General features: G+C 44.2%; 1 protein-coding gene across 7 annotated transcripts in view; it reads left to right on the forward strand.

Moving 5' to 3' along the window:
• Nucleotides 1-23,645, forward strand: part of NSD1 (nuclear receptor binding SET domain protein 1) — a 64,587-nt gene that overhangs the window by 6,326 nt on the left and 34,616 nt on the right. For 6 of the 7 annotated variants that reach the window (XM_030957775.1, XM_030957774.1, XM_030957773.1 and 3 more), the window contains 3 exons: nt 13,892-14,024; nt 16,933-17,105; nt 19,033-21,613. In XM_030957775.1, coding sequence (XP_030813635.1) covers nt 13,892-14,024; nt 16,933-17,105; nt 19,033-21,613 — 2,887 coding nt within the window. The remainder of the gene's footprint in view (nt 1-13,891; nt 14,025-16,932; nt 17,106-19,032; nt 21,614-23,645) is intronic. The other variant, XM_030957778.1, reaches the window with a different exon arrangement.

Consider the following 23,645-nt stretch of genomic DNA (forward strand, 5'->3'; position numbering starts at 1 on the left):
CGTGCTCTGGGAGGTGGGCAGCCCTTGTCACAGAGTGCCCGTGCAAGGGGCGATTTCAGGAAGATGCTGACAGCAGCTTAATTTGTTTGTGGAGCAGTTTATACTCTTCAGCGTACCTTGGGAAGAATCCCTCGGTCTCTGGTGGTGAGAGTCTACTGTGGGTCTGAGGTTTGAGCATCTCTTCAGCTTTGTTTTGCAGAGGAAAGCGGGGATCTCTCGCAGACATGTGCTCGGTGATGCAGTTGTGGGAGGGTCTCACTTTGTAAACAGAAGCTCGCAGAGGTACTTTCACAACACTTGCCTTTACAACCGTGCTCCACAGAACTGCAGCTGGTAGAGTGACAAAACCGTCCCAGTGACGGGAGCCTGTTATTTGAATATGCAACGAGGGTTGACTTTTCAGTGAAACTGCCTTACCTGTGTGCTGTAGTTAGCCTTGCTGGGTTGTTCTGGTGATTTGAAAGCACAGCTGCATTCCTAAAAAATATGCAAAGAAGAAAAGCATTTTTTTGGCAGCCTGGGGTTCTGCTTTCCCTAAGTCTTGCATTCTTTCTTCAGTAACTAAATGCATGTTGTCTGAGTGGTCCTTCATTTATCCCCACTGCTTGTGGAATGGGAAAAGACAGGGCCAAGTGCCAAGTTACCTCTGAGGCAATTTAAATCTTTTAATGGTTCAACATGGCATAGTAGCTAGAAATATCCAGGTTTACTCTTCAGGTCATGTATTCATTTAGGTATTTAATGCCAGTCTCATCTGTGTTTGGTAACTGGAATAATTCTTTTTTTTTTTTTTTTGAGAACTTGCTAAAACTTGAAACAAAAACCCACCCCAAAAAAGGCATCACGAATCGCTGGGAGTTCTGCACAGCTGTCTGTCATAGCTGGGCTACTCTTAACAGGTATCAGCTATATGCTGCCTGTAGATGGGTCGCCACCTTACAGCGTGACTGTCTCAGAGCTTTCATTTTTGAAGCTCATGGCTCTGAGTGTGCCATTGCTGCTCAAACTTCCTGTTTTGCCAAGAGGGAAGTGTGTGTGTGTATTCCCCATGTCTGTGTCTGCCCCTTGTAAGAATTGATGCTTGCCTTTAAAAGGCACAAACTTCAAGAAGGGCCAGAATTTGGTTTAGTCTTAAGTGAGATGCAAAATCCAGCATTTCAGTAATGCCTCTGGGCAGGAGGGGTGGTGGCAGGTATTGTTTTGCACGGGGATTTGTTAATAGCCCTGGCACCTGCTGCTCTCAGACATTTCCCCAGACAGGGAAGGTTGCTCAGGCACCATTCAGTTGTAAAGAGAGATGTGCATATTCCGAACTAAAACTATTTTAAGTGCCACCTTAATCTTCCCTTAGGGGTGTCTGAAGTTTCCAGCAGCTCCTGACAGATTTTATGTTGTGGAGAAGGAAATTATAGCATCAATTCTTTGGTCTTGTTCTCCAGAGGTGATACAGTGACTGGTGGTAGCTGCTGGCTTGCTGCCTTGTGCCCATGTTGGGCTATGGCCATTTAAATTTAAATGGGTGGTTGTTCTTAGATATCTCTGTTCTTTACCATCCTGATGTGAGTTTGTCTGTGGTGCTCTCCTGGCATTTCCAAGTTGCAGAGGCAGCATTATGTACATGAGTCCAGACTCCAGTGCTGGGGAAGGTGAAAGTCTGAGTGCCATAGATATTGCTTGAATTTAGATGCTGAGTAATAGGAGCACAGGTGGAGTTGTTTCTTGCAGAAGTCTCGTGTGAAAATTTTGCTCTTCTAATGTAACTTTAGATGCCTTAATACTTCCGTTTGTTGGCTTGTTGATTTTTAGTTAGTACACACGAAGTATGTTTGAATAATTTGATTTGCAGAGTTGAGCGTTTGAGGAAGCAGAGAGTTCTTGGATTCAGGTACATCTGGGCCACTCCTGCTGTGTGTACATTTTGCATTCTCAAGCTGTTTTCTCCATGAGACCCTGGTGGTTTCAGACTTCAGGATGTGCAGAGGCTTGCGTGAAGCTCAGTATTGCTTTCATTATCATTTCCTTGTTGTCCATTCCCACGATGCAGCACTGTGATGTTCGGGTAATGACAGTCAGGAAGTGAGGTACAGGGAAATTCAGAGCCAGATGTTTTACCCCTAAGAATGGCTGCTTCCAAAGGCTGGGTGTGAGGAATGAGTGAGACGTGTGTAAGGCTCCAGGAAGGTTTTTGCTTTACCAGAATCACACTGTTTGCACTGTGATAGAAGTACTGAAGGCCAGCAGAGTCCTCTCTAGAATTAATCCATTATGACCTTGAGTTGTGTTCTAATCTGCAGCTGTGGGAGGGTACTTTCACTATAAAGTGTTGGTGTTGCCTGTGTGAGAGTTACTCTGGTGCTTGGTCTATTAACTGATGTGTCTGGTGCCATTTCTCTCTCTGCTAAAAATAAAATGAAGGAACTAAAGCCACGTGATCCTCGCTACTCCTGTAAACATTTCTGAAAGAATCTCCTACTACAGGCTGTTGATCTGAGGTGTAACTAACTACTGATAACATTGTATCCCTGAGATACAGTAGATATGGCAGTGGTTTGTTTTAGCAGGGAACATAAATTTCCTTGGTCGATTGACATCGTCCTGGTAGGAGATGAATTCTGTTTGGCTCTCAGTGATTCTTGCAAGCATCATCTCCTGCTCTGTGCATCTGGAGAGAACGGGGTCTTTGTGTGCTACTGTCCCCATGCCTGTGATCTGGCACGCATCCCCCTTTGCCACTAGGATTTGCGCTGTTTGGAAGATGGTATTATTTCACAGAAAAGAGCCTGTAGCTGGATCTTGCCTTGCTGTGCAGCCTGATGGCACCCACCAGGCCTTGTACTGAAGGGCATTCCTGTTTCAAGTAGCTCTAAACTCACCTATAAAGGATTTCAGCCATGATGAGTGTCCAGAAGAATGGGAATTGCCACCGTGAGGGCCCTGTCCTTGCCTGTGTTATTGCTTGACCATAAATTTTTAAGGTCCTTAATTATTTCATGCTTTCATGGTGTGGTGATGCTGCATTGCCACTTGGTCATGGTGGAGGTGTCAGTGGGGGGTGTTAGGAGCTGTCATAGCAGGACCTGCAGTGTGTGACGATGTGAGAGCAGCTCATTTCTGAGGGTTTTGAACAGTCTGTAGGATCCAGAGCTCTCCTGCACAGCAGGCTGGATTCTGGAAGGGTTTTATCATAGCATTTGGCTGAGATTGCTCTTCCTCTTCTTGTTTTATTGTATTTGTTTTTCTGATTGCTGATTAGGTGTGAAATATCTGTTTGTGAAGGTTGTGTTACAGGAAATGACTTGGTTTCTCTAGAAAATACCTTGTGTGAAATTTGAATGACTGATGCCTTTGTGGTTCATGTTCTGAAGCTGAACCTGTCTGTTTGCAAATAGCAAAACCAGAGGTATTTTCTTGCAGATTGGACAGTTTTGAAAGTGATGTTTTACTGGATGTAATGACAGAAACCTCTGTAATTTCTGCTTTCCAAATTTAAAACTTACTTTTAAAACTTGAGCAGGAGAGAAGTTGTTCAAGCAATGTCCTGGTCAATATACTGTTTGCAGTTGTAAGTCTGGCAATAGTAGCAATTAAATTGGCTTTTGCAGGTGTTTTTTTGGGCTGGATGCTGCCTCTCAGACCCTGCTGAATGACTATGTGCTGGGGATTTCTTTTGGGAGAGTGTGTCTCCCACAACTTGAACCTTTTCTCCCTAATGAATCTTAGGTTGTTGAGGGTAGTGATTCAAGTTTTACTGTTACAACTCCTTCTCAAGCCTTGGTAAAATTAAAATCAATGATAGTGGCTCAGTTTGATGCTATAGCAGTAATCTTTGACTTCAGAGCAGCATATTCTGCATGAAGTCATGGATTTGTTTATTGCCTCTTGCAATGTAGCAGCTTCTTGTTGTACCTTATTACACCCTTGTTTGCAGAAGTGGGGTTAAACTGTGCAGCAATTATTAAGTGGGGTTTTTTAAAAATTTCCCCAAGTTGACTGAACAAATCTGTAGCTCACTCAAGAGGTGTACTCTAAATATGGTCAACAAGCTACTTGAGCCCCAAGAAAAAAGCAGTGTTCTCTGAGATATAATTGAGATGGTATTAAAAATATATTTGTAACTCAAAAATTGGTGTTGTAGATGATGGTCAATTTTCAGTGCAGCTCCTTGGAATATACTTCTGCTTTTCTTGTCTGTGACAGCCAGCTTATGTATAGTAATTTTTATTGCTCTTCAATTATTTGCTCTGGCAGTTAGAAAGGCAAGGGGAATAGAAGCATCAGAAAGAAGAAATCAGGCAGGGGGTTGTCCTAGGAGTTAAAAAACTCAACAGTTTAGGTGAATGCCACTTTTAATATCTAAAAATGATGACCTATGTTTTGTTCTGTCTGCACAGAGCCATCTGGTGAAGAATGGTAACCTGGGGGAGTTTGTCATGGCTGCAGAGCTGTGGTGCCCTGCTGAGGAAAACTGAGGTGCAAAGTTTGGAGCCCCACTGGTTCAGTCCTGGCTAGGAGCTCAGGCATCGCTTTGGCTGATCTGAGTGGGTGCTCCTGACCCCAGTGCCAGGGACAGGGGAGGATGCTGCCATGTGCTGGAGCAGGTGCCAGCTGAAGTGCTCTGTTCTTGTTACATTAGAAATCTGGTTCCAGTGTGGCTGCTCACAGCAGTGATTAAATGTGTGACAGAGATAAAGATGGCCTGGCTGTGCATCCATCTCTTTTGTGTCCAAAAGCATTGATGAAGCCCAGAGGAATTTCAGCAGTGTGTCTTGCCTCTACTGAAGGATGGTAAAGCACTTGTTAAAATTGACATGCTGCCTCTTCTTGGTTATCATTTAAATTTATCTCACACGGTTCTTTAGAAAAATGGCTAAGAAGTTGGGAGAAAAGTCACCTTGTGTATCACTTCTTTCCCTCTCAAGGACAGGCTGGTCCTGGCTGGGTGCCTTCCCTGCTGTCTCTAGCACAACCAGAGCAGAAGGGTTGTGCTGAGTTGTCCCAACTCATTGCCTGCACTGGTTGTATCCTTGGCAGTGATGGAGCTGCACAATCCACAGGTGGATTCTGTGCTTTTCCAGCAGCATCCCTGCTGTCTCTGTGGGGCTGAGGTGCTGCTGGGGTTCTGGGTGAAGAGCAAGGCTGCAGGTGGAAGGGACACCACACGAGTGGCATTAGGAAGGGGAGTGTTTTGGGAGCACTGTTGGTGGCTGAATCACAGGGAAAGGGCAGCACATCTCTAGTCCTGGAGCCTTCCCCTCTGTTTTTCCATCCTCCTCCTCATGGAGTAGGCCACTGGGGTAGGAAGGGTTGGCAAGAAAAGCTTTGAGTGAGTTCTTGGTAGGGAACTTGTTCTGTTGGTCACGTGCAGTAATTGGGACAGCTGTGGGTGCTGCTGGAGATAGCACATCCCACTGCTGGGCTCTTCAGGAAAAAACAGCTTTACAGTAAAATAATTATACAATAAAATAGCAGAGTAATTTGTTTTAACTTCAGACACTCATCAGAAATAATGCACTGGGGTCTCCCTTTATGTTTTCAGGCATTGACTTTTGCATGTGAGACACCAGAAGTGTTGAGTTGGGTGGAGCAATTCCAGTGTTGCATCCAAGCCAGAGGATGGAATGCCTTTTGGTGTGGTATTCTTTAGGAAAAAGTGAACAGCTAATTTCCTGCACAGTAGTATCTCAGCACACTGGAAACTGCCACTTTATTTTTCAGCTCCTGTAGTGCCTGCAGTGCTGAGTGTGCAGAGAGGCTCTCACCCTCAGCCCTGCTTGAAGCTTCCATGTTCCACTTGTTTTGGAGGAGTGTGTTCATGGCTTTCCCCTCCCATTGTTGATGGAAAGATAGAAACCTGCTGTTGCCTCACAAGAAGGGTGAGGAGCAGAGTGATTATCACCCTTTTAATAGTTCCTCCCCTTGCCCTGATGTTACCTTGTTGTTTAGTTTTCCCCAAGCACCTGTTCAGACTTCCTATTGTTCTGGCTAATGTGGTGACTGCCCGCAGATTTCTAAATAACAGCAGTAAAACAAGTCAGGTTCCTCTTGGTTCTAGTTGGCAGTCCTCTCACAGTGTGCTCACCATGTTTAGGAAGCTGGATTCATCACAGAAAGGCTTGGAAGCCTCTTGGAAACATAAGTTTGTAGTACCTGGTGCCTGAAGCATGAACCTTCCTGTGGTCATGGCTTTGAGTGTGGATGTAAAGAAATAAATAAGCATCAGATAAATTTATTGCCCTCTTAGTGTTCCAAAATTCTGATTTCAGTTTTAGTAGGACTTCAGAAGAAGCAGTCAAAGTTTTAAGTGCATATTCAAACTTAATTTTGTATGAATAGAAATTTTGTTTCTTTTGGAAAAATGGTGTTGTTGGGTAGGGGGACTTATGTGCTGAATGCCACCTCATTTTCAGGAGGTTATGATTTTGTGTAAGAAGCATCTTTTTATTTGGACTAGCAAGGTGGGATTATCCCTTCTTTCCTGTGGGTAAATAAAAACTTCTGCAGAAAATGAGATTTGTAAGCCCCCCCCTTAAATGTTTGTTGCTTTTAAAGAATCCCATGAACTTAAACCCAAACAACATAAACAACCAAACCAAGCAACAAGCCAGTTAATTTTATTTAAATCAACCCAAATTCACACTTTCTAACTGTTGAGGTTTTAGTACAGTATTCACTCTTTGCATTGTACATGTTGTTCTCTAGTTCTGCTTCATTCTGGTTACAGCTTAAGCTGTAATGAATAGAACATACATATATAAATTAGAATAGCCAAGTTTCATTTTGCACAGTTTGAATCTGTTTTTCATTTCATGGATTTAGAAACTTTATGTCTGAAAAATGGATCCTGTGTCTATCCAATGTCTTACTTGTGAGCAATTTGATAAGACATAGAGGAGCACAAAAGTAAGGCTGAAAAGGGGGAAAATCTGATGACCTGGTTTCAGTTTGTGGTTTTTTTGTTTGTTCTCTGACATAAGAAGATATTTGTGGGTAATTGTTCTTTGTGAGAATTTGCAAAGTTTTGGTAATGCCAGCGGTTCCTCGCTCGCTGAAACAATTAGTGCTGATTTAAAGAGCCAGATTTAAAGAGAATGTGGTTTATCATTTAAAATGTGTGCAGATAAGCAAGTATGAGAGTCTGTCCTCTGCTTGAGGCTCCTGGAAGTGGTCTGAAGTCTTCTGTGTGTTAGTGGATTTCTCTCCATTGGGGATCTGGATGAGATCACACCCCTTCTCTCCCATGTCCTCCTCCTGCCTCCCTCAAACCTTGCTGTCAGGTGCATTTCTGGTAGTTGGGATGCTGAAGTGCCAAAGCTTTCTCATGCACTGCTCTTCCATCCAATCCCTCAGGAAAACTATCTCCTCAGAGTGAAACAGGGATGCTGTTACCCAGTTATCTTGGAAACTGGAACTTTGTGTTCTCTCCTCAGTACATTCTTTATTTAATATCTGTATGTGGATAACTCCTGAACTTGATAGAAATGCTTCAGGATGTAGGAATTACTCAAAGTAGTCCAATCTGCTCTCTTAATTTAAACTTTCAGGATGGTTCATACGGACCCTGAAAAACTTCAGTACCCTGGAAGATGGTAGCAAAAACTGGCCAAAGACAGAAAATTACCTGCAGGCATGTTGATAACAGAAGTTTGATCTGTATCATCATTTCTGGTGGGTTTTTTTTTTGCTAGTGAATATTTGATTAGTGAGTATTTAAGACTTCTGGATGATAATGATCCCAGATAAGAGGCAGTGTCATTCTCAGACATGAATGTAGGTCAGACGCCTGTTTGCTTTTTGCGGCAGTGCTGAAGCTGAAGAAGATGGGAGCAGTTGGGATGAAGAGCATGCCCCCAGGTCCCCAGCAGCACAGGCTGTCCATGGGCTTCCAGCAGGCTTCTTCTGCTGCTCTGGTAGATTTGAAGCTTGCCATAAAATGCCAGTGTGATTATTACTCTGGTTTCTTCAGATAAGCCATTGCGTGCCGTGGTTTGGGTGGGGGTTTTGTCCATGTGGGCTCCAGTTGGGCCTGCCCCTTTCCCTGTGCAGGGATTGATTCCTGCAAGTTTTGTCACAGGGAGTGCAGAGTCAGCATTGCAGCCTCTCTGTAAAGGCTTAAAGCTCCTGTGCTTGGTAATGGTACTTGGTATGGAGGAAGCTTCGGTGATCTCTGCTTGCTTTGTTTCAAATATTTCTTAAGCTATCAAGCGTATACAATTTAATTATCTCTCAATTTTCGTGGTTTTTTTTAATTGATTTGGTTTTGATTTTAGAAAATGTTCTTTAAAACACAAATCTTTGCTAATGAGATTTATTATTTCTAGCTTCCATCACAAGCAGTTACTAATTTTGCTTTGTTGTTGTTCTTAGTCTCCTCCTTTTTACCTTTCCATGCAGCATTCCCAAGCAAAGGTTATTTCCCAGTTCCTCTCTTTTCTTCTCTCTGTGTCTGTTCATTTCTCAGTGCAGGAGTGTTGGGGCTGAGTGAAGTAATGAACCATGGATCACTCAGACTTCTTTCCATTCTCCCTTCATTAAGAGCAGTGCAGAGGTGGGAGTTGACCTTTTAACTGTCTGTCAGCAGCAGTCACTGTATGGGAATTGCATCCATTGCTGCTTGGTTTCTATGACCAGATTTAAAGGATCTGGATCCCCTGGGACAGGAGCTGTATGGACAGCTCAGTGCTGAGGTTGAAACTGCTCTGCTTTGTATTAAACTCTGCTAACTCAGTGAGGTTGTGCTGTAGCTGAAGGGAAGTTCCATCTCCTGAAGACTCTTGGGGTAGCTTTAGCAGTGCCCTTCCAGGCTTGTTCTGGATTTATTTTAATAGGAAAAACTTGCCCCAGTTGCTGCCTCTCCTTTGTGAGGGCAGAGGGTGAATAACCTGTTCTACTGAAATGGCAGGAGCTGGGAGTGGCCTGTCCTAGGCACAGGGCACCTGTGACACCATCTGTGGGGTTGGTTCTGTCAGTGGATAACTTCTTTATAGAATCACAGAATGGTTTGGGTTTGAAGGGGCCTTAAAGACAATGTAGTTCCAATGCCCTGCCATGGACAGGGACACCTTCTGGTAGATGAGATTGCTCAGAGCTCCATCCAGCCTGGCCTTGGGCACTTCCAGGGATCCACAGCATCTCTGGGCTACCTGTACCAGGGCCTCACTCCCTTCACAGGGAAGAATTTCTTCCTCACATTTAATCTAAACCTTCTCCCAGGTTATGGCCATTCCCCCTTGTCCTGTCACTCTGTCATTGTAAGTCCCTCTCCAGCAGACTGTGAGGCCCAGCCTATCCAGGTGCCTTCAAATGTCTTTCCCTCAAGTTCATTTTGGTAGGGTTTATTTCTGGTTAAAAAGCTGATCTTGAGCCATTTCAGCTGTATCTGGCATTAGTGGCTCATAGGAATTAGATGGCCTTCTTATCATCTTGTCCTGTTAAGAAAAAATAATGATCACCAATCTTAAAAGCATAAAAGGTGGTGGTGGGGGCAGGCTGTGGACTGATTCTCAGCAAGCTTCCAGTTCTAACTAATAAAAAATAGGTATTGGGAACAACTTTATCCTGGGCTTAGATGGAATGCAGGGAGAAGCATGAGAGTTGCTGGCCTGGGAATGAGAAGGTTTGAAGAGAGCACTGGAAGTTTATGGGGCAGAGTTGTTGCTGTTTCTGCCCCTGGCAGTGATATTTGGGCCAGCTCATGTGTGGGGTGTGACTTCCCTGCAGCTACCAGCGTGGTGAGATCTGCTCAGGAGATATCCCCATCCCATGCTGCTGCTGCAGGGCCCTGGGCAGGTATCTGCTGTACACTCAGAGGAAAAGGTTATTAGTGTCATTGTTTACACTCTATTGGTTAATTACCCTTTGGATGTGGCCACCTCCTTTTATATTCATCCTTGGCTTTGATTCTGTTCAGTTCATGCCTGAAACAGGCTTGGCAGAATCTTCCTCCATTATTTTTGGAGGATCAGTGGCTTCTTTCTTGCTTTTCTTCATCATCCTTACACACAGTGTCTTTTGCTGCCCCAGCCTTTCTGCAAAACATGTTCTGTCCCTGGCTTCATTGAGTAACATTGTTTATAAATAAGTCAGGAATAAACTGTAATAGGGCTTTCTTGGCCAAGTATTTCCACGATGACTTTCCAAAGCAGGTCTGAATTGGAAGTGTGCAGGCTCCAATGGCTGCAGACAGTGCTTGATCTCTGGACAGATATCTCTTTGGCTATATGAAATTGCAAATTTGATAAATTGCCTGGAACAGCAGACATGTCTCTGCCCCTCTGTGTGCAGTTCAGTCTTGCTGTGGCTCTGCCAAGGTGGTCACATCCCTGGTCACGCCGTTGGGGCACGTGGGGTGTCTGCAGCTGTGTCCCCAGCTGCACTGGAGAGGCTGGTGCTGCTCTGATTTTTATTCAGAGATGTCCAGTGCTGCAGGAAAGGTGCACTCTGTGGCTGTCAGCATTGTCTGTGTTTGTGGGCTTCTGCTTTGTGCCACTTGGTCCAGCAAGATGAATGGATTGAACAACAGCTTCCAGTGACAGAGCCAAGAGTGGTTACTGGATAAGGGTTATTTTTTCCACTTTTTAATGATGTGGTTATTTTCAGAGGAGAAAGATTAGTGGAAGACAGTTAAGGACTGACAGTATGTTTACCAAAATAAAAACACTTGGAAATTTAAGCTTTCTTTGCTTTATATGTTTCATTGTTTGCTGTATGGTGAGAATTTCAGGAGAGTAAAGATACTTGGCTTTCAAATAGAAAGCCCCCTTCTCAGAAGCTGAGCAGCTATGTTTGGTGTTTCACTTAGTGAGTTGCAGACTGTTGTGTTTGGTTGATGTAGTACAAATTCAAGAGGTGACTTTGCAGGTGGTTTTTGTGTCATCTTGCTGCTGAATCTTGGCTTGTGATCCCTTTCACAGTGATCATTTGGGGTTTTTGGTAGAGAGGATTTGATGAAAAACATCTGCAAGGTACAGTCTTGTTTGGTCCAAAAATAGCACAGAGTGATCTGAAATGCTGCATATCATCGAGTTTAGGCTGTAGCTTGTCCCATCTGAACAGCTGATTAATGCCAAGCATTTGATAACAGAGTGGACAGTGCTGACTCCCTTGAGGAGAACATCAGACAATACAAAACTTTGTTGTTCCTCATCAATGGAGAAGGAAGGCCCTGTCCTTTCCCTCCTCACTAACCAAGGCTCTTACCTGGTTTAATTTCTTCAGTGTATGGGTTACAACATGGATTTTATCCAAGCTAGCTCACAGATTTTCTTGTTATTTAAATACTTGAATATTTCCATGCTCTGAAAGTGAACAGTGCTGTGATCAGATGTATGGGACTACATCTGAAGTTTAGTTTTTTAAAAAACCTTTGGCTTTCCCTAGCTCGCAGAAAAGTCGCTGTTACTGAAGGGCTAAATTTTTGGCCATCAGGATTTATCAGCAGTTTAATCTTGGCATAGTAAATGCTGATTTTTATAGGAGTGAAATTTGTTGTATTCTGACATAAGAAATATATGCTTTGGGGCTATAATTTTTCTATCATGCTACAGAGTTTAAAGGAAGAGACTTAACTGTACCTGGGAAGGACAATAATTGCTGCTTTTGCTGCTCTGCTGTTGGCTATTTAGTGTTACACGTTTTGAAAGTCTCTAGCAGATTTTTTTGCAGTGTAAAGAAAAAAACTGTTAAGGCATCTCTGGCAGGTTGGTGTGGATTTAGGGAGACCAGAGGGGGAAAATTATGCAAGACAGTGACCTGCTGCAGTGCATCCTGTCACGAGGCTTCCCTCAGGACATGATGCTTCCTCTGTGACCCACTGGTGGGGACTTTGTGGTGGGTGATGGTGAGTCCAACACCTGACTGCTAATGCTGGGGAAATGAGAGAGGAAACTAGGCAGGAATGAGAATAGCTGCTGACTTCTTAGAAAGAGGTTTAGGCATTGTCTGAATAGTTTCTTGAAAGCCACCTTTTCACTCGGCTGGGGTGTTGGAGGTTGACAAAGAGTTGATTTAAATGCAGACTTGCCTAAGGGCAGGGGCTGCGGGTGTCGTTCAGGTGGATCAATGTGAATGGCTCTGGCAAACCTCCAGTGAGGTTTTACTGCTCTGTCCAGTGCTTGTGCTCAGGTTACAGTTGTCAGTAAGCTGCACATCTATTGTACGTGTATGCACAGCATTGGAGATAATCAGCTGGGATATACATGTGCCCCTCAAAGCCCAGGCTGGAAATCTGTAAAAAAAATTTGAGGCCAAAGTCACATTTACAAGAACTCAAGCAGGGAAACAGACTAAAAAAAGAAGGGGTTTGCATCTGAAAGTGCATCTGCATTTTAAAAGCAACAGCTGAGGCAGCACCTCTGGTCCTGTGCTCTCAGATCCAGCTGGAGACACAGAGGGTGCAGCAAGGCAGTGGCAGAGAGAGGGGCTGCAGCCCCCTGCCCCGTGCTGTTCACATTCCCTGTTCCTGAACTCCTGCTCAGCAATAAGTTATTGTGTGGCTTTTGATGAGTGAGTGAGAAGAATTTCAATAATGTAGTCTGTAACATCATTACATGCCTTTTTTCATGTGACAGGGTTTATTCTTTTGTGTTTTCTTTGACCACATGAAGAAGAGCCATAAAACTCAATGAGAAACGGAATATACCTTTTATTAGAGAGGTCTGTTGTGTTTTAGTTGCTGGGATGTTGAATTGGGTATGGCAAGAGACAAGCCTGGAGCAGGGTGGTTAGCAGGATGGAGAAGTGAAGCAGAAAGGTGTGTGTTCGTGCTGTAACAACTTTAATGAGGAGCATTACTGGCAGGAAGAATACCTGGGGTGCTTTTTGGAGCTCTTAGAATGCTGAACCCACATGGGACATGTTGGTGGGTGCTGCTAAACAGGCAGGATACCTCACAGCTGGGTACAGGGACTCTGGTATCCTGTGAAAACCTATTGTATCTCGTCTTGGCTCAATTATTCACAACACCAAAGCTCCTGGATCCCCTCCTTGGCACAGGTCCTGCACATGCAGCCAGAGAGGCTTCGTGCTTCACAAACAGCACGGGATCTGCACTCAGCTCCTGGCCAGTGACACAGAAATGGCTTTAAACACTTTAGGGTTTGTGTATTGAAAGATTTCGGTGCTCTTGTGGCTGCTGCCAGCCCTGAGAAGCTGAGTGGATTTGGGTGGCTGTGTGTGCAGAGTTGATACTTGTGAGCAGCTTTTGGAGACAGGCAAGGTCAGTGTTGTGTCTGTCCTAGAGGGGGTGCCTGCTGTTACACTCCCTTTCTGCTCTGTAGTTATGGAGCAAAGCAACACCAGATCTGCTCATACAAGCTAAACATCAGAATATAATTTTTTTGTGATTGTGCCTGTCTTTAGTTTCAAATATTTTCTGGTGAAGCTTTTTCCTGAGCACATATGAGAAGCAGGAAAGTTACTAACTTGTACATACCAACCTTTTTTTTTTTACCCAATTGATAAACACTTGCTGTTCTTATCACGTTTCAGTCAGGAAAATGTCACTGTCTCTTACTGCTACTTTTTTTTCGGTATGTTGCAACCTTTGAAATTAACAAACTCATGTTGGTGAAATAATGGGGTCTAGTAGTGACTCCAAATATTTACCTGTTCAAATGTGTGAAGTTTGAGTGCAGTCATTTACCAGAGGTCACGATACTTACTAAAAAAATAACAAAAACCTTCTCAAATCCTCTTATTGCTTTGTTCTTGCAGAAGAATGGGGAGAACCATTGTGTTCTTTGAAGGTGTAGGAGCCACTAAGTAAAATCAGGACTTGCTTTTTAATGTAAATGTCTCTGCTGTCCCGTGTAATCTGCACGCAGGGGGGGAGGCAAATCTCTTCAAAAGCATCTGGAGCTTTAGTGATTTCTTGTGTTCTGGTTTTTCCCCAAAGATCCGAGCCAAGAAGAAGCCTCCAGTGAAGTATGAAGTTGGGGATCTTGTTTGGGCCAAGTTCAACAGACGCCCATGGTGGCCATGCACAATTTGTCATGACCCAGTGCTGGACTGTCACTCAAAAATGAAAGGTACTGTATCTACTCAGACCACAAAGTGGAGGTGTTGTGTATGTCAGGATGCTGCAGGTTTTAATTAATTTTAAAAGCATTTCTGGCCTTTGAAAGGTGCTAAGAAATAGACTCTGCTGTGGAAAACAAGACCTGGATCCATAGAGTAGAGCTAAATGAGGGAGGTGGCAGGAAGAAGAAGGGGCTGGGGATGATGAAGCGGCACAGATAGCTGTTGGAGATTTAGGCTTTTCTTCCCAGACAGATAGCTGGGCTAAGCTCAAGGCAGTGCAGAAGAAAGAGCAGCCTCTCAAAAAAGTTATGCAGAGAAAAAGGAGATGGATCAGAGAGGTGGAAGAGGTGAGGAAACAGAGCTGGGAAGATTGGAATGTGTGAGGACGCAGAGTTGTTGTTGGAGAATGGGAGGGTGGAGAGGCTGAGGAGTGAAGTGTGGGGTAATTTAGTGTAGCTGCTAACTGCCTGAGGGTGTGATGGGAGCATGTGCATGGAAGTGAAACTTTTGTGTCTTGTTTGGCACAGAAGAGTAAGGGGTTGTGGATAGGGAAATTCTGGAAAAACCAAGAGATGGAGCCACATATGTGACTGTTTAGGGTATAGTGTGAGTGAGCTAAATGTGAGGAGGAGAGATGGGCAAATATAACAGAGCAGTGTGTGCTTGGCCATAGGAGAGAGCCAGGAAGGGAGAAAGAGAGTCTTAAAAGATCAAGACAGACATAGGTGAGTGATGGAGAGAACAGAAGGGAAATGAGGAATTGTTTGCTTTTACTATCATACCAGATGCCATGGGGAGACTGGCACAAACAGAAAGGCTTATCTGTTCCTGGTTTCCCCTTCTGATTCTTTTTGTTCTCTGGGCAACTAGAAACCCCTTGAACTGGTGTCCTCTGCCACTGACAGCTCTAGACTGGTGAGATTGCCGCTCACTACTGGTTTTGTCTCCAGGTTTTGTGGCCCTTGCCAGCCTAAGCACAAGTGCTGTGCATGAGTGGAGTTCTTTTTGAGTGGCCATCAGCTCAGAGCCACTGCTGTTTCTCTAGACATGAAGTAGCTTTTCCTACGTGGTGCTCACATCATCCCCAAGCCTGGTTGCTGAAGTCTTCTTTCTTCACCTCCCCCTTCATCCTTTGGGGAGGCATTTATCCTGATTCTAGGGAATAGTGAATGTGCTATTTTAAATAGTCTGTTTCCAGCTCTCAAAGTCCGGTCAGAGATGTTTCCAGAAGATATGCTGATATATATTGTCTCCCAGCATCCCTCCTCATGAAGTTTTGGGCAGGATTAATGTATATAGCTGTCCAGTATTCCCCTCTCAGCCTGTGCATGAGGATTGATAATAAAGGAATTCTGCAGGGAGGAAAAGCTCTGTCAGCAAGTTCCAGGAAGGCCTGGTCTCCAGCCACATGATGGACTCTCCCACCATTGTTTTATCTGTGTTCAAACCAGTGGAGCTCATGGGAAATTTATATTTTTCAGCTGTGGCTGTATGTAATGTGCTTGTCCCTCCCTTCCCAATGCCAGGGTGGCAAAGCAGGTGGATCTGAACTCGGGCACTTCGGGGCAGGAGGAGCTGGGCTCTGTGTGCACTGTAGGAAGCTCAGTCCTACTGCCTTGGCTCTCCTGTTGCCAAGGGAACAAGCCCTTCAAAACAAGGCAGGTCTCTTCAACCTTGTCTCTTGTGCTGAAAGCTCTTCTCTTGGGATTTGAGGAATATTTAGTTAAAGGCAGTTTACCTTTTCTCAGCAAGCTCTTGGCTTGGAAGATTTTTGAAGCTGGAAGGTATAGGCTCAGTGGCTTGAGTCCCAGAACTGTGAATGGGGTGGATGCAGCCTGTGATCTTTGCACTTGGTTTGATGTTGTTCTGGTTGTTGTTTGTTATCCTCTCAGTGGTCTTTGTTAGAATCTCAATTTCAACATCAGTTAAGGCCAGGCTGCCACACTGTGCTGGCACCCTGGAAGAGGCAGCACAAACCAAATGGGCTGGGAGTGTAATCCGCCTGTTCAGAGGGTGAAGGTGTTTCCAGGAGAAGGTTAATATATTGCAGCAAACTGCAGGGAGAAGTTTGTATCCCAAAGGTGCTGTTTGCTCTGTTCCAATGCTTGTGACCTGTCCTTTTCCACCCAGTACTGATTCAGTTCTTACTTGTACCATGTGTGTTCAACTTTCTTGCATAGAAAGTACCTTTAAAGCATCTTTGAATGTGCCCCTATGATTGAATTTCTTTTCTTTCTCTGCACCTCTTGTGCCTGAAGTATGGAGAGACTTACTGCAACTAATGTGTCATGTTGCACCTAATCTTTTCAGTGTGTGTGCATGTGTTTGCTTAAATGCTGCTGTTCATGTTTTATGTCCTAAATCAGACTTTGTTTGGTATTAAAACATTGAAGAGGATGGGATATATTGTGATGAGGGAGGCTCAACCTGTGTGAGTAAATCCTATCCAGAAGGATGTCAGTTCTGGGTGTTCCCAGCACTGTTGTGTTTTCCCAACGGTCAAGTGCTCTGGACTGTTTAATCATTAATCAGGGAGTAGCAGAAAAAAATGTTCTGCCTGGTGTGTTGTGTCTTTCAAGGAAAAAATATTTAGATATTTTTACCTTCTTTTTTTTTGCAAGCAAGCAATCTTTGCTGTAGGAAGATGACCAATCATAGGCATGTTAATCAATTGTAAAAAAAAACCCAAACAATTTAAAAATAGAGTAGCAATGTAGAATACAAATATAGACAGTAGCAAACAAAGGGGTCTGCCTTAGTTGTGAGTAGAAATCCCCAGAACTCGAATTTATGTAGGAATGTTGGTAAGGAAAATGTAATTGAAAACAACCTCTCAAATAGTTACTGCTTTCTGTGTCTCTTTGTGTCTTTATTCTGTTACATACAAGGGTAATTCTGTTAAATTTCTTGAAATAGTTTCCGGTGGGAGACCATACCGAGAGTATTATGTGGATGCCTTAGGAGAACCTTCAGAGAAAACCTGGGTTCCTGGGAAAGCTGTTGTCCTCTTTGAAGGGAGACATCAGTTTGAAGAGCTGCCTGTTCTCCGGAAAAGAGGAAAGCAGAAGGAAAAAGGATACAAACACAAGGTGAAAGAGCTGTTTTGTGTAATATGTTTTTATTTCTTTGAATCTGCACAGTACAAAATATTCCTTTATGCCTGAATTTGTACTTTGACAGCTTCTGTGAGACTGACTGCAGCATGTCAGCCAGGGAAGGGATTCTTTGTGTCCTTACAGCTGCATAGTTTATAAACTGCCAGGAGTTTCCAGACTCTCTTCTGTGCTGGGGTGTGGCCTGCTGCTTCTGTGGCCCTGGACAGCTCTGGAAGGCAGAGGAATCTGGGCTCTGTTGGCGTGGGATCTGTTTAGCAGCACAGCCCTCTCCTGCTGTGGATTGCAGCGCTGCTAAAAAACTTCTGTGCTCTCTGGCAGCCTCCTTTGGCTGATCTGAATCAGAGGTGGAGTTGCATGCTTCGCTAGATCACTGGCTGAGATAAAGCAGTGGGGTTTTTAGCACTGCTTCAGTAATTCTCTTTATAGAAACCTGTTAGGACTTATAATTTGACTTGGAAAATGCTTTGTCAGTGAGCCTGTGGGAATGAGTTTTGTGGCTCATCGCACCATCTCCGTTTCCAAACATAACAGCCCTGAGCAGTTGTAGCCAGTTAATGTAATGTGACACAGGGGTCTGGTCTATGTCTTTAGGAAGGTGACTGCAGAAATTAACTCGTTAGAATAGCTGAAGTGAAGAACTACAGAGGCTACTGTGTTACTGTGAGAGAGCAAATAGTTATACTAAGCAATGGTATCTGGTTTTTCTTTTTCTTATACTCTAAGCTTTATAACCTTTGTTAGTGCAGAACTATCAGATTGAATGTGCTCTTGCAGATGTGAGTCCCTGGGGGCAGTGGCCTTATTTGGTTTTTCTTTTCCAAGGGCAGGTTCAGTATTTTCTTTAAGGACTTCTCTCCTTGTGCTCTCAACAACTAGTGACATGCTCCCAAGTAACTTCTCTGGTCCTAGAAGTGCTGCGTGGCTGAAATCTCATTCTGTATGTAAATATAGTGCCAGCATGCCTGCAGTTGAGGGAATCAAATGTTTGTTACTCACGTAAATGTCCAGGTTTGCACCCCTGGAAGCCAAAATTGATGAAAAGCTGAGAGTATTCGGCTAGATTGCTATCAGGCTTCATGAAACTTCTTGAATCTGCTGAGATAAGACTTTGTTGGTTTGGAGTTTTCTTTAGGAAAAAAGTGTCAGCAATGTGAGTTGTTCCTCCTACCTTGGAATTGGTTTTGATTTTAGGAGCAGTTGTGAAGCTCTTAGTTTGCTGTTGTGCAGCCAAAAACTACACATGCAGATAAGAAACAAGTTTCTTGTTGATTTTGAGTATTAGCAGAGGTTCCTGTTAAGTATGCAGAGAGCTTTCTGGTTTTTCTACAGATACAGAGTTAAACTGGGAGAATTCTCAGGAATGAACATTGTGAACTTGATAGAGCACATCTTAGATGTGTGTGGAGCTCATGTTAGTCCCGAGGTGAGTTGATGGAGAGGGCAGATCGTGCTCTGAATTCAGGGGATGCAGGAAGAATCAGCAATGAGGACAGCAAACAGGTCTGCTCAGATATTTTGAGGAAAACAGTGCTGCATTTGCCTTGTGAGGCTTGCTGGCTGTAGCTTTGCATTTCTGTGCCAGGGATCCATACCTTATGCATTGCTCTTTACAGGCTGTTGTGTTCGGGGTGTGTTGGCATGCCAAGACATCTGATTCTTCAGAGACCTTTACTTGCCAGGGACCTTTTTACTGTTCTGGGAATGCACAGGGCTCAGCTGGAATGCAGGGTGCTTACCCAGGTGCAGTACTTCCTGTGTCTGCCAGACACAGTCTCAGGGAATTGTCTTAGAGATGCAAAATGCAGGAATGTCTCTGTGTTCTGTGCCTTGTGCTCCTCGCTTTTACCTCTTTGGGTACCTACTGAAATTTTGTCTTTTTTTTTTGTCTCCAACTTTTAAGGTTCCTCAGAGATTTAGGGCTAAATGGGAAGTCAGTGTTGGACAGGCAGAAGACATTCTTCTCGGGGGGCCAGAGGATCAGAAGTGCAGCCAGAACTCGAGCGAGCCGGACAGCGAGAAGGACGTGCAGCTGGAATACTACAGCAATGGCCCTGGAGCAGAAAGGGACACGCAACTGAACGGCTGCTTAAAATCCTTGGCTTTTGACTCCAGACACGTGGCCAGTGAAAAAGGAAAATTGCACATCAAGCCACAGGTGAAAACAACCTCTGAAAGCAGAAAAAGGACTAGAGTAAAAAAGAGTGGTGCAAGAGGGGAAGCACCGAGGGAAGAAAGCAAAGACAAAACACCAGAGAGCGTAGTTAGAAACGTGATTGTTGGGGACCTGCCAGAGAAACATGCGTCTCACGAGCTTCGCAGGATTGCCAACAGCCTGACAGCAGCCAGTAGCACCAGGGAAAACCATTTGCTGTCCTCCTTTGGAGAAAGACGCTTTGAAAAGACTCCTCTAAAACCAGACTATGAGAATCGTAAAAGTGACGCTCTGAAAAGCACCCTCCAAGGAGATTTGTTTTCCAGCCCGTCTTTTGAGAGAGAGAAGAGCTCCCTGGGCATTTTGTGCAGTTCCAAGTTACAAATACACTATTCTGCATCTGATGGTGGTGTTGAGAAAAAACAAACTGAATCAGATTCATCCTCTTCCCTTTCTGATGGTGGGAACAGTGATGTAGATACCATGGACCAAAGTTCAGAGAGAGCCTCTAGTGCTCTTGAAGTTAGTGATTCTTCAGATAAAGTGGAGAAGGACTTTGCTATGACATCAAGTGGAAACATTAAACTTTCCATGTATCTTTCTCAGAAGAGCAGCAGAAGGGCCAGGAAGAAGTCGCACAGAGATCGCAAAGCTCTGGGAGGTTCAGTAACCAACAGACTTGATGCTGAATTTGTGGATGGGGAGCTTGAAGTAGGTTTGTCTGATGCTGAGATGTCATTGACACCTCTCGAGTGCTCTTCAGATGTGAGAAATTACAATCTTTCCCTAGCAAATAAGCACACTACCCCCCAAAGTGTTTCCAAGGAGGGCTCCTGGCCTGCTGTTACAAATCAAGCAATCTTGAAAGCAAAAAGCATGAAATTACCTGGAAGCAGAAGTATAAAATGTAAACATAAAGAAAAGGTTGCTGGGTTGGAGCCTTCTCTTGCAGAAGAGGAGGGTGCTGTGAATCACTGTTCTTCAGATACCAAAGGTTTCTCTGGCCTTTCAAGAGATTCTCTTCAGAGAAGTGGAAAAGTTGATGGTCAGAAACTGTTAAACAACATGCATGAGAAACCCAGGGATTCTGCTGAAATCGAAACAGCCGTGGTGAAGCACGTTCTGTCAGAGCTGAAGGAACTGTCCTATCGGTCCATGAATGATGATGCCAGTGACTCTGGCACTCCAAAGGCCACAGTACCTTTGCTTTTCTCCTCTGCTTCTGGTCATGGTCGTTTGCCCATTGAACCAGATTACAAATTCAGCACCTTGTTAATGATGTTGAAGGATATGCATGACAGTAAGACAAAAGAGCAGCAACTGATGACTGGTCAAAATATAGTCCCATTTCGAAATACCAGCACAGGTGATGGTTCTGGAAGCAATTCTGCAAGTGGTCTCAAGTCTTTGTCTATTGTAGGTCCCCCATATAAAATAGAAAAAAATGGAGATTGTGTCCAGGAAACCGTAACTCCAAACTCTGCTATAAGCAACTCCTCATTTTCACGTGGTCCTCCAACCAAGTTGACAGGGATTGGTACTGGTAAAAGGGAGCCTGCGAGTGCTGCTGTTTCTGGGACAAACGGCACAAATTGCATGTCCAAACGCAACTGTTCAAAATCTAAGCAGTCATCAAAGCTTGGAGATAAAACAGTTTCAAACAGAAAGGACTTAAAACCAGGAGGGCCAAGTAAGTTGCTAAGTCGGTTACCCAGAGATTCAGGAGAACATGCATTCCGTGGGCACAGTTCGGTTACCAGACCTCTAGGGAATGAGGCAGAAGATACTGAGAGGAAGGAGTGTATTGATTTAACAGAGCATTCAACTGATGAAGACTCTGCCTGTTTATCTGATGACAATTTAGGTCGTATTGGAAGGAGACCTGAAGCTGGTAGAAATAATGAGAGCTGCAATTCTGCTGAAAATGGGGAGAGTCCAGACTTGGATTCAGAGGCAAATAGTGAGAGCTCTCTTGGTGATGAGTCTAATGATACCAATCACGTAGCACCCAAAAAGCGATGGCAGCGTTTTAACCAAAGCAGTGCTAGATCTAATAAGCACACCAGTAGATCTAGGGAACAAGGAAACTTGGAGAGTGCCTTTGGCCTGAATTCTCGTGGCTTTTCACTGAAGGGAAATGAGTGCTTGGGACGTAGGCATTCCCCTCATTCAAAGGTGCTTGAGGGAGACTTGGCAGTTCAGGACTTTGAGAATCGTTTAGACTTAGTTGATAAACGTTTGAATGTATGTGGTAAGCCAAACACCAGTGTGATGGACTCAGAAACAGAGCTTGGCAACTTTGCTCCCCAGTCTGAATTCTCTGCACAAGGTAAGGGAGCTGGACTTGCGCCAGAGTATTTGTATACATTTTACACTTTTTCATTTAAAGGATAAGTTACAGAATTTGTGGCTGACAATGTGAAGATATCTACGTCTGAGCAGAAGAAAGTGTGGGACCTTGGTTTGAGTTCTGTGTAAGCATGGAGGACAAAGGAGGCAGAGTCATTATGAGTTTGTACTCTGGTTATTGGTCAGAAAATTTTGCACACATTCAAAATCTTTAGTTCTTCCCCAGTGAAAGGTAAAATAAGAATCCTTCTGACCCTGGGATTTTTCTTTAACTTACACCTTCATGATGTGTTCCTTAGAGCCACAAGTTTGATGTTAGTGGGGTAGGTCAGTGCTAGAAAGTTCCAGAAAACTGAGCCTCAATGGCTGCTCGGTTTTTTATCTTTCATAGTGCTGTTTGACATAGTTTGTCTTCGGTTTGTTCTGTAGGATTTCCTTAAGACAATGTGTTGGGAGTTTTTTAGTTTTTAGTGTGGAATTTTATTAGCTACTCATAGTGACTTGTGGAGCCCCACAGATTTCCTAATTTACAGTTCTGGTGTGGCTGCCTGATGGGTAAAAGAGAGAAGAGAAGAGAGGGAGGCTGAGCTGGAGGTGGGTCTGGAATATGGCAGACAGAAGTAAGGCAGCAGCACTGGAAGGGAAATGATCCAAGAAGGAGGAGGCTTCTGAGGACCAAAAGGCAAGAGAGCCTCTCCCACAGAGGTGGGGACATTTGGTTAAAGCCAATGGAGGAAGTAAAAGGGTGTGTGGAAGAATAGGGCCAACAGAACCATATTCAACATGTATCATCCTCTGGCTTCTGCAGGGAATCTGGGGAAACACACCTTAATAAAACCAATAAAATTAGGTTTTTGCATAGGTTTCACCACACTAAATTGCTCTAATCTAATTGTGATATCCTAAAATACAACTTATCATAATTTTGAGCCTGTGTGCATTCTGTCACTTATGTGTTCTCTCAGTGCAGATTTTGATGTGTGTATTTTGCTTTTTGTGGTTGCTGGAGGCAGCCTGCACTCCTGTTTCAATTGTGGCAAAGGCAGCTCCTGGCTTGGTGCTTGTGGGACCTGCCCAAGGCAAGTTGCAGCAGGCACAGAAAACAAGCCTATAGGGTGTAACACCTGGGGTAAAAGTTCTGGTTTTAAGTCATGACCAGCTTAATCATTCATTGACACGTGCTGGGTTTGTGTGTTTTTGAGGACTGAAGTCTCTGTAGAGCAGGTGAGAGGATGCACGTCCTGGGGGTTCTTCCTTCACACCGACATCCAGGCAGGTTCTTACAGCTTCGTGGTGGTTTGGCAGTTGAAGCATCCCTCAGTGATGCTGTGTGGGGTGAAGATGAAGGTGTGCAGAGTGAGCTGGGGAAGAGGAGGTGCTGAGAGGCAGAAAGTTGGGAGGGCAGTGGCAGAGGAAGGCAGCAGGCTCTGGGCAAGGTGGCAACAGTGTGAGGAGTGTACAGGGTGTTGGTGCTGCACACAGGGATGCAGCAGCAGCAGTCAGGGCCTGGGTTTGCTGACAAAAGTGCCAGATCAACAACTGCAGCATAAATGAATTCCCCTGCCCTAAACAGCATGTGAGCTCTGTGCACACCCACCCCTTTGTACAGATGTGCTGTGGGGAGGCACCAGTGCCACTGGCAGGGCTCTTGTAACATCCCCAGTGCTGGTGGGACTGAGTAAACCTCTAATGCTGTGTTGAGACCATTCTTTATGTTGGGCAAGGCATAGAAAGCAGAGAAGCTGATGCTGGAAAACTGGACTGATGCAGTGCTTTGAGATATGAGCAATCCTTGCCCACAGCAGGCAGCTTCAGTGTAAGACATCAGAACAGATTGCAGTCACAACTGTGCCATTTCCACTAAGCTCAAACTGCATAAAGTCTTCATCATAGTTAAATGGTAGCATTGGGCATAATTTTGCCACAAACCTTGTACAGTGGTTTAGAGCAAATAAGGCAGACATGAAGATTGGTGGATTTGGTTGATGTAAACCAATTTTATAAATAATAGT

This window comes from Camarhynchus parvulus, chromosome 13, assembly GCF_901933205.1.
Source record: "Camarhynchus parvulus chromosome 13, STF_HiC, whole genome shotgun sequence".
NCBI classification, from domain to species: domain Eukaryota; kingdom Metazoa; phylum Chordata; class Aves; order Passeriformes; family Thraupidae; genus Camarhynchus; species Camarhynchus parvulus.